Raw genomic sequence first — 11,355 nt, forward strand, 5'->3', positions numbered from 1 at the left:
AGAAAGTGTATACAGTGGCAAATACATCGTAGATTGAACAAAATCTTGGTTTCATCTTCTCCCCCCCCCCCCACCCACCCACCTCTCTATAAATAAAAATATGCAAGGGCCTATGAACTAATCTGGTACTACAGACAAAAGAAAAGCTATTGGTTGACAGAATAATTATCATAAAACGGGTAATTACAAATGACGCAGCTGTTGCAAGAGCCAGAAATATATTCCAACAACGTATCTTATTGTAGCATTATATTAAAAAAAAATTATAGCTTGATATAAACTTGTTTCCTATAATAATTTGGTGGTTACAGAGCTTAGTTTGCAATTGGAATTTTAATCACGACTAATCACAATAAAAGCATCGTTCCATAATATACAATTAAAACAATGTCCATATTCTTTTATTCGCATTTATTCTGCATTATCTTCGATCACGATACGTAAAGTGGTGAAGATGGAGAAAGTATTGGACAGATACTGAAATATTATCAACTTATTAATCATAATGTTATTCTTAATTAATTCATTCGTAACAATTAAAGAGATTGCAGCTATATCTTCGTTTTATGACAATTTGATTAAGAGAAAGACCTATACACACGCACACGCACAATGTTCTGACTAACTCTTCAATGCACACCCTAAATTCCTCAATATAGAAACATGAAATCTGGAGGATATGCTTCTTCCACAGCACAAACTACTCACTAAAAAGCGATTGTTTCAAAATCGTGTCCTAAGGGAATGGAACGAGGTGAAATGTGTTTTTACGGACTCTTCGATATCTCCTAGGTCGAATGAGGCGTAATTCAAAATTTCGCCTTACTCAACAGATGTCGGTTATAGGACTGTACTTTTTCACTTACAACATTCCTCTCTAACACACAGATGCCATTTAAAAATCTGTAAAAGTGTTTCAACGGTTTTTAAAAAATTCACCCCTAAGAGGGTAGAAAGGACGCAAAAGAAAAGAATGATATATCTTTCCCGGTAGAGTATGTTTCTCTGATGGTCCCCTAATAGATTTTTTTGGAAGGTAATCAATATCTTTGCAAAAATAAAGCTAAGACACTAAAAGACGTTAAATAAAAAAAAAAGAAAGAAAAGAGAACAAGAAAAAAGAAGTGAAAAAAGAGAGAAAGGAAGAGATACCACTAGGTAGAGAAAAATAATCCTTTACAAAATATCAGTCTAATATTAGTCACCCTGACCTACCAACCGCCTGTGCGTTGCTCGTGTTTCCGTGATCGTCAAAGACTCGCTGGTTACCACGACCAAGTGCGTACGCGCTCGTATACTTCAACGACTCCAATAGTCGTCAGCAATTGATCGACAATGCGTGTTGTCCCTAAATGTGTGGATAAACTGGTGTTTCAGTTATCATTCTGTACTTCAGAATCAGTCGTCTTAGGAACCTTTAGCAATATTCGACAACTTCTAAGAATATTTCACTGCATTAAATAGATTATCGTGTAACTGAAAATTTGTGTAAATTGTTTGCGTTACAAACGACGCCGACTCTACATTGACCGCAAAAGTTTGAAATTTATATATTGAAAAAAGGATTATTTTTCACTTTTACGTGCATTCGCTCCTTTCTCTTTTTATTTGCACGTCAGTTTCATTTTTTTCTCAATTTTAAGGCATACCTTACTCGATTTGGATAGTTACAAGAAGAAAATACAGAGATAGCTGTATTTTTGGGATGCTGCTTGTGAATATGTATATAGTATGTACACTTGCTTGTGTTTTGTTTAAGTGAAAATGGCACGGTACTGCGCGAGGGATTGAAGTTACCAACAAAATGTTTTAACAACCGTTGTCTGGTTTAAAGCGAGACATCGTATGGTGGAAAAATATTTTTGTAGGTCGAGTAGGGTGCAAGAACAACTTAATTTCTTTAGATAAAACCATACATTTTGTCGTACATTAATCGAACCATTTTGGCATTCCCTACGAAAAGGTAACAATCTATTTATGTCGAAAAACTATCAGTTTAGCAGATATTATAACTTTAATTTGTCAAATATGTCTGGGTGTTTAGTTCCAGTAGTACATTATAAAGTTATACGTTGCTTTATGTTATTTTATGATATGGATTTATAATTTTATAATCTGTTATTTATAATGGGTAATTTATATGACTTGCTACTAAGTAGAAAATCATTTTTCCCTTTCTTTTTTTGTTCTTTTATAAATTGGAATAATACGCATGTGTAACTAATAATATGTACAAAATGGAGCTAGTTTGAAATTGCTGCAATTCCTTCCAATCGATATTTGGTCCTTACCGAACAAAAGTAACGCAAAGAAAGCTCTGGTATTATGCAACTCACAGAGAGGGTTATTGGTTCCTGACATTCCAGCATAGTCAATAGATTTTTTTGCATTTCTATCTTCTGCTTGTACCATATTATGTCGTATGCACTCCGTGAGACATTTATGCTCTAAGGCATAGGAAGGATTAGTGGTATTTAAAGAAACATAACTTACAGATTATACACGGAAAGAGGTAGTAATATGAAATGAGAAAAACGAAACGAAACAGGCAATTATTTCTGAAATCACATACAGCATCTCGTCGCAGCAACAACAAGCAGTTATAATTTACAATACATCGTTGTTCATTTACCTTTTTAACGTCTGCATCGTCAATCGCTAGCAATTATGAAAGCAATTTTCGCCTGTTAAATATCTTTTTGCACATCGAAACGTTTCATAAATATAATCAGAGTTTCATCAATAAAAGTGGTCATATTACTACCTCTTTCCTTACACCTAAACAATAGAACCTGATTTACCATATCTTTCATGTAATCGGCTGACCACGCGTATACATAAATCTCCGTAAGTACAGTGAGGCATACAGTTACGAACTGTATTTTCACCATTGGCGGCACATCCTAGACGTAAGCTATTTAGTGAATTCGTCGTACAAAATATTACAAGCTTCACTTACCACGAGCAATATAATACCACATAAAGTTAGAGCAGACGTGCTTACTCCTATAGCGTAAAGCACTATGAAACGAAAATTATTCACCACTTCTTTTGCGTATCTAGAAAAAAAAGAACTCGCGATAAACATGAACGCTCCGTTTCGTCCACACGTTGTAAAATCTCACTCTTACCTTCTCAAATGTAATTGTTTCTCAACGCAAACGATCAGCGTACGAACGTCTGCAGTCCTTTTTAATTCCATGGCCAAACACTGGAATCTCGCGGCGGTGAACCAAAATAGAAGCGATCCAAACATGCTTAGGCATATATGTGCAACGCATTGATAGCTGAGGATAGACTGCTGCATGTATATGATAACGTACACTGGCGTATAATTAACGCGAAATGGGTATTCCGCTTCGCTTGGGAAGGATAGCGGCAAGATTGCAGGTCCTATCGAAAAAGCAGTCGCAGCCAGGTATATGCACATAATAGAACTTGCATAAAAGACGCTGCATCGCGCGATATGCTTGGAAAAAATTTCCCTTTCGTATTCTCGCGCTTGTTTAACGCAGATTATCATTTCCTCGACTACGTGCTGTAACCCGTTGTTAAAGCGCGTATCTTTTCCAATCAAACGTAAGGTAGAAGCGAATAAAAACTTACTTGCAGAGAATCGTGATTGATCAAGCAGATAATAGACTGAACTATAGTTTGACTCACACCTAAAAATAGGCAGATGCATTCGGAAACAATGATTATATCGTCTAGGTGCAGATAAATCGAATATAGCAGAGGCAGAAGAAGCATGCAAGCGCTAATAACGCTACTGATCTGCAAAATTTTGTGAACCAGAATTCGCGTTCCGCTGCTATTGATAGGAAGCGGCCAACAGAAAGTCAAAGCTACGCTAAACCAAACGATGTCGATCACTTTCTCCGGCGTCATTCGTTTCGACATGATTTCAGGAGACTGCGTACTTTGTACGAACGAAATAGAGTTTAATAAAGTTCAACAGAAGAATATTCGTTCAGTTCAAAACATTGCTACGTCGCGTCGAAGACAACTGGCCGTTTGTGAACGTTTGAATCCGTATGAAATTTTATCTTGTATACACGAGCAATTTAATAAATCATATGTGGCGTTACACTTGCGGACAGGTTGTTGATTTCGCTGCTGGTTTCTTGCACTGCTGGTTGATTCAACGATGACAATTATTGTTTGCATTATACATGAAGGCCGGTTGCGGTAAGGGTCAAACAGGTGCAGAGGGAGGCGATCTCACGCAACAGAGTTAGCGTTCATGGATATGACGTGTAATAAAACGGCCTGGAACTGGTAGGAAATCACATATTTCTGGATGCGATAAGTTAGATATTCAGTTAGTTATAGGAGAGCTTACTCGCGCCGCTTACAAAAGGCGATACTTATGAAATAGCTGAAGAGATAGAGAACGTAATAATTTATAGGATTTTTAGCGATCCGTGTTTCTTCCAAGACTGCCATACTCCCTTACACCGTCATTTATGTGTCAGACATACGGATATTTCGAGTTTATCTAGACGTTTAGTCTTATTTATATTAATCTTATATTTGAAAGGCCTATTGTGAATCTGACTATAATGAAACCGAGTAGAACTAAATGCACGTAAGAATCGCAAAAATTTATGAAAAGATTGAAACAGCGATATACATACATGTAGAGATAAAATACGTAAACTGTGTTCTAAGTGCAAGTTCGAGGTGAACAATCGGAACCAACTACGAAGAGTTCGTTGTTCGTTAATATTGTAGAAAAAGTGTTGTCGCCGTGATTGCGTACCGCGAAGATGAAACCATTGATCGGAGAATCGTCCGATATGGACTTGGATTTTTGATAGGAAATAGCAGGAGCGGTGCACTGCTGAGCCAAATTTTTCAGATAGATGCAGTTTAACGGTAAGAACCGATCCATCGCAAATTGTTCCAAAGTTAAATAGCACTAAACTATCCGATCCTTCGTCAAAAATGGATCGTCTCTAATATGCGAAAATGTTTCGAGACACAAATTGTTGTTGCTCTGAAGAGTATTCCTCGCAAGTTCACACTGTCCGTTACAATAACGCAGTACACTGAGTCAAGATGGTTCGTGTAGGTGCAACGAATTTTATACACTGTTTAACATGACATTTAGTGTCCGTTATAGTTCCAGAATGATAACATTTTATAATCGAATGATTAATTTTAAAAATAGGCAGATGTTACGGAGCCTTTGGTCAACGACCGTAACGAATAATGCAGGAGAGAACGAACACCGAGGGAGAAATCAATGACATTTCAAGATCAAGAAGATCATCTGGGACGGTTAAATAACAACTACTCCTTTTTCTATCGATGAAAGTTCTTAATGACGAAAAGATGGAAAACATACGACATTCCGGTGTATTATTCATTCAGACATGATTAGTTTTATTCTTATTTCTGTTTCATTAATCAATCAAACTATAAATAATAGGATATTGGACAAGTCAAAGGTGGATTTTTCTTTTTAATATTAAATCATCTATTCGCTAACAAGAAAACTACATACGCGTGACACGTTAATTTTGATAAAATTGATTTTATTTACAGATTCGTAATCTCAAACGATCATCTACATTTAGCTGCGTAATCTTCCAATAGAAGGTGTAAATTCTTTCTCATTTAATACGTGATCGCAAACTTTCGGACAGTAACCCGCATCGCATCTCGAAAAAACTACGTGTAATTAAAGTTTTATCTATTCTAAAATAATTTTAATGCGGAAATCGCGTTCTGTTTTATTGGTAGAAGCTGTTAAAACAGGACGGACGGATGCTACAGAGCGCATGCACGGTTGGTGGGGCTAGCCACGCACGCAAACACGTAAACTCGTGCAATCCTGCTGCAAATCGATCGACTTCTCACTTGTTTCGAGAGTGTAGTGCGTAGTACACTCTGAAAATTGAATCGTAGGACACGACTTCGACTACGAGAATAGAAAATAATTCCAAAATCGATCGACATGACGAAGGATTGGGAAACGGTGGCCACGATGGCTTGCATGAAAGGCCTGCTGATGCTGTTCAACTGTATTTTATGGGTAAGAGGCTGTTTCTTTTGCTGTAATCCACCCTTGACACGTAGACTCGAGAAAACCTTAGAATACCTTTCACCCAACTGTTGCACGATATATTATCGTTTCGATGTCACAGCGTTATTCGAACGTCTTTCCCCATTCAACTCATCCTTATCCCATTCTTTTATCGTCCGTTATTATTACGTAGAAAGGACGTAGAAAGCAAGTTCGAAAGATGATGCAACAGTTTGAAAGTTGTTCGAGTCATTAGGGCACATGGTGATTTTTTCTGCGAACAAGAACATTTCAAAGAGAGTTTACCGATGTTTCGTGGAGATCTGGGACAAGTTTATGAGAAATTATCAATAAAAATTGAAAATCGATAGGCAAGGATACTTTGCGATAGTTTGAAATTGTTCGACAACGACTGAAAGTATCGGGGCTGTTAAAGATAAAATTACGTTTTATTAGCGTAACAGGAAAAGAGTGTATTCAACGAGTTTAGTATTTACACGATCAAGTTGGCATTTTAGTATAGAATTTGCTTACTCGGTTAAACTTAATATCGTTGAATATTTGTTATTTAGTTGGAAAAATAAACAAAATTTACTGCTTGGCACCAGCGAGATATCATTTGGTTTGTTATCGGTGTGTGTACGTTATTCGTGCTATCAGCATCCTGTTCTTACGTAGATGAACGTTATCGTCAACCTTATCGTAAAGCTTTTTCCCTGACAAATCGTTAATCGTACAACATCTGCTCGAATTAAGCTAAATTAAATGAAACCCATTATTTTATTAAAAATAACAGTTACTATATAAGTAGAAAATAAAATATTTGTACATTGTACCAGTAATAATTGTATTATTTGGCGTTCTAATAATTAATTACTACAATCGTTACTTCAGAGAAAGATAGCAATTTGAATTACAACTCGACTGGACAAGATCCTCTATCTATCGTATAGTGCCATCTTTTTCCATTTGGTTTGATAGTACACATAAGTAAAATTTACGTAAATCATTTGTGTAAATCACTTAGGTATTTGGCATATTGCTACTGTGCATCGGAATTTGGATGCGAATTCAACTTCACGATTACATGGACGTAAGCCCTGAGAACAGCAGGGCAGCTTTATTGGCATTGGCTTGTCTGGGCGGTATTTTAACTTTGACAGCGACGCTCGCTTGCTGTTGCACAACTCGCGGCCATCCAGCCCTCTTATTCCTGGTAAGCGAATTATACTTACTTGCTATTTTGCTATTTACGGGAAATCTCTGTCACCTTTACCTCCACAAGTTGTGCCACTAATTGCATTTCAAACCGTATGAATAAATTTCTTGATTTCTACCGAACGCGTATCATCGATTCGATTAGAAAATCCGTTGTCCTTAAATACGTTGACATGTTAAATCTATAATTAATCTATAATCACAGAATGGAATTTCACTTTACAAGCTATTTACTAAAAGATTTTGTTTGCAGTACGGCGCATTCTTAGCTATCGTTGCGTTACTGGAACTTGCGGCTGGTGCATCGATTTATGCTTATCGTACCAATTTAAATGAAAAATTCGACCACGATCTCAATCAAACAATGTCCGTCTATAGGCACGACGAGACCAAGACCATTCACATCGACACTATGCAGTCTACAGTAAGCGAACGTATATTTACTATTTACGAATGCAAAATAGCTACAGAACAAATTATTTCTGTTTAATTCTTTATTTTATTCAATATTACTCTCTTACGCTACGTAATTTATATTTATCGATACTTAAATTACCTACTTAATTTCATTATGTGACATATTATTTTACATAATAGGTATTCTTACAAAAATGCATCGTAGAAAACGGTAATTACCTACTATTTGTGTTGCCAGAGGTGTTTAAGTACACAGCTATCTGTGGCACTGATACAACTAATAGAAGCTAATGTACCATTCGTTCAATCAAATCAAGCCTAAAACGTATATCACTTCTTTTGAAGAACAAATTCTATAATTTTAATATTACGTACTATTTAGCAATGGTAGCTAGCGTACTTTTCCTTAACCATTAAAAGCAACGGAGATGTTTCGAGTAGTAAAATCCCTTACTAATGTATGAGAAACGTGGGAGCCATACGAAACACCGGGACAGCCGCCAAGAGATTGGTATATTGTATAGCAAAATAAAGAAAATTATGCGTATAAAAAAGTACACTTACTAAGAGACTCGTGTGGGCGGCAATATGGATCGCTAAAGGTACAGCGCTCGTTTTATCCTCGTGCTATTCAGAACTGAACCGAATGAAATAAACGGTATTTGGGCAGTGAAAGCTCGTAAGTGTAAGTTCTTTTAGACGCGGCAACAGGAAACAGGATCCGACACCTTCGTTTCTTCAAGAAATTGAACGATGAACAATTCGTCTGCACCTCGACGATCCATATTGCCGGCTCCACCATAAACAGACTGAATCGTTGCATAAGTGGCGGACTCTGATTTTAGTTGCAGTGCTGCGGTAACAGAGGTTTCACAGATTGGTCCGATATGTCTCCACCGATGGAAATTCCACTGTCTTGCTGCAAAGTGGCAGAAGATGTGTGTAACATTAATGACGTAAACGATATTTATACTCAGGTAAGATAAAAATGAAAGCGATATAGTAATAAGCGAAAGTTGTATAAAGGGGAAGAATCTAGAAATAACGATATAGAAATACAAATTACGTTGAGAAAGATTTTGTTCGCGTGCCACTTCGAACAACGCAACCTTGTTGTAACAAAGATATTTACGGACATACTTTGTTTCTTATTACTCGTTTTACATTGTCGGACAAAGTAAAAGAGTGCAAAAGTAACGCATCTACACGCACGCATATTATATTAATCTATAACGAAACATTCCATCAGATACGTAGTACGTAATATATGCATACGTACAAGGATTCGGGCACGTTTCTTATAATTTTAAGCTAATCATAAAAAAGACAAGTTGTTCGAAGCAAAAAGTTACAATAATTCAAATGAAAATTTTCAGGGCTGCTACACTCGTGTGTTACGACTGATAAACGGCAACATCGGCTTGGTCGCTGGAATAGCAGTCGGCGTAGCATTCTTTCCGCTTATAGGGGTCTTCTTAGCCTGTTGCTTAGCTAGCAACATTAATAAAGTCAAGTACGAGCAGGTTGCTTAGAATTTGCGCCGGTTGCAGAAAAGCTCGTCGTGTCGGTAAGAAAAATGCACAACGTTCGAAAGTTGTACAATTACAATTTGTAACAAATAGGCAAATACGAATCTCTCTTCCGTTTTTTACGACAACTGCTTTCGACACGTTCCATCTTACGCACACCGTTTGAGCTTCTCGCTCCAAGCGCGAACATGTATCTTGCTATTACTTCTTACGCTTATAAATACAGATACGTTGAAATTCTCAGCGATTCGAATGAAAAGTTCAACGTGGATCTGCACACTACGTAAAACGTGTTAAAGAGTTACACGTTCGATATTTTTCTCAGAATTTAATCATACCCATTCTTCGAAGAAACGGGCAATTGATAATTTTTTACATATTACAAGCGTCTACATGTTATTATTATCCGTATATGTTGTAAAAACCTTTTAAATATCTTTATTGTCATGTTGGATTCTCATAAAATTCTTATAAGAACATGTTAAATAGTTACTGCGTGCTGTGCATAGTTGCACAAGAAAGAAAACACAATCGTAGGAGAAGACGGGAATGAAGAATATCAAATACGATAAAATATGCGCGTTTGCATGAAGAAAGAATTCACATTTCATGAAAAACAGATCCACGATTATCGAGGTTAATTAAAGAAAAAGATACGAGTTCTTCGATGCGTCTAATTAGCGCAAATTTGATTGTTTTTTTTTTAATTAAGTCGATGAAAGGAACAAGTCGATAACTGCGTCTGATTGATGATCCTAATGTTTCGTTATGCAGTTAATCGCATAATAAATTGCCCATTCAGTCTTGCAACGATAAGAGCGCACAGAAAAACATACATAATTCTATAAAATAAACTGAAATATAATCCGACTAGATGGAACAGATCTTATTAATTGTTTAGATCATTGTGTTGAAAAATATTCTATCTAATAAAGCAGAGTAGACAATTCCAGGAAAACCTCAAATACGCTAGCACTTTCGAACAATGTAATTTAAAGGTATTTATATAAGGTAAATGAAACTACATGCATGTATGAAATATCGTGTAAGTATATATCTTTTCAAGAGTATATTTTATGGATATACCTGCATAATCTATACGCTCTTTTGTTATCATCGATAGTACCCCTACTTTTCCCTATTGTTTTATCATTTTGAGTGTAACTAATGAATTCATTTATCAAGTATCTTTAACCTTTAAATTAAGGAAATACAAATATAAAAAGCATAAACTAACGTTTGTAGCTCGGTACAGTTTAAAGTTCAGAAATTGTCAGAAAATACTTCGGAATATATTTCATTCGGCGCTAATATTGAACACGTTTGAAGACTAGAACGCAAAGTAACGTCCGTTTGATAAGTACAATTACGATCCGAAACATCAGTGTACCATAATGATCGATCGACGAATACGTATAACCAGATATAACTGGCAAGAGAAAATTCCGTTAATTACAGTAATACGCGAAAGGCTTGAAGATACAAATTCAAATTCTATTTTTATTATTAAACTCATGTTTACACTAATTTTTACCAACTTTTCTTTAGCTTTATACGTCACAGTGTTTATATTTTTAATAAAACCAAACATACTATTTACTACTATCAGTTTAGCGGTACTATTTAATAATAATATTTAGAGATTTAACGTAATTACTTTGTTCTGCTTGCGATAGTTGTTAGCTTACTCGTTAGTTGCGCGTATCAACTACGTCTAAAATGTTACATCGTTTGGCTAAAATTTCATTATTAATGGTTGATGATTTCCTAAATATAAAACAGGTGACGCGATTGCCTTGTGATGTATGTATGTATGTATGTATGTATGTATGTTTGTATGTATGTATATGTGTATGCATGTATACGCATATATGTTGGTATATATCTATCTTATAGCGAACATTTACCTCATAACGGTGCTACATTGTACCGCGAGACATGCGATCATAATTTTACCGTAATTCTATCAGACGAATTATTACCTGTTTCACATGGTATCTCCTTTCGATTACGATGGTATATTATCTTACAGCATTATATTTGTTCGGGATTTGAAGTGGCCATCAGTTTATGATTTGGACAGCACATCTCCCTTTTTTGAGAAAGTCAAATTTCGATTTGCCTTTCCCAAAAATGGGAGATGTGCTGTCCGAGCCATAA

General features: G+C 36.0%; 1 protein-coding gene and 1 pseudogene across 1 annotated transcript; one reads left to right on the forward strand and one right to left on the reverse strand.

Moving 5' to 3' along the window:
* Window positions 1-87: 87 nt before the first annotated feature.
* Window positions 88-4,419, reverse strand: LOC117210415 (annotated as a pseudogene).
* A 1,391-nt stretch (window positions 4,420-5,810) lies between these two features.
* LOC117210413 (tetraspanin-7-like) lies at window positions 5,811-10,295 on the forward strand. Its single transcript, XM_033453410.1, has 5 exons — window positions 5,811-6,040; window positions 7,059-7,247; window positions 7,503-7,673; window positions 8,512-8,643; window positions 9,043-10,295. The coding sequence occupies exons 1-5, from the start codon at window positions 5,963-5,965 to the stop codon at window positions 9,196-9,198; spliced, it is 726 nt and encodes a 241-aa protein (XP_033309301.1). The 5' UTR covers window positions 5,811-5,962; the 3' UTR covers window positions 9,199-10,295.
* The last annotated feature ends 1,060 nt before the right edge of the window (window positions 10,296-11,355 follow it).

This window comes from Bombus bifarius, unplaced genomic scaffold (assembly GCF_011952205.1).
Source record: "Bombus bifarius isolate JDL3187 unplaced genomic scaffold, Bbif_JDL3187 scf7180000008203, whole genome shotgun sequence".
Classification (NCBI taxonomy): domain Eukaryota; kingdom Metazoa; phylum Arthropoda; class Insecta; order Hymenoptera; family Apidae; genus Bombus; species Bombus bifarius.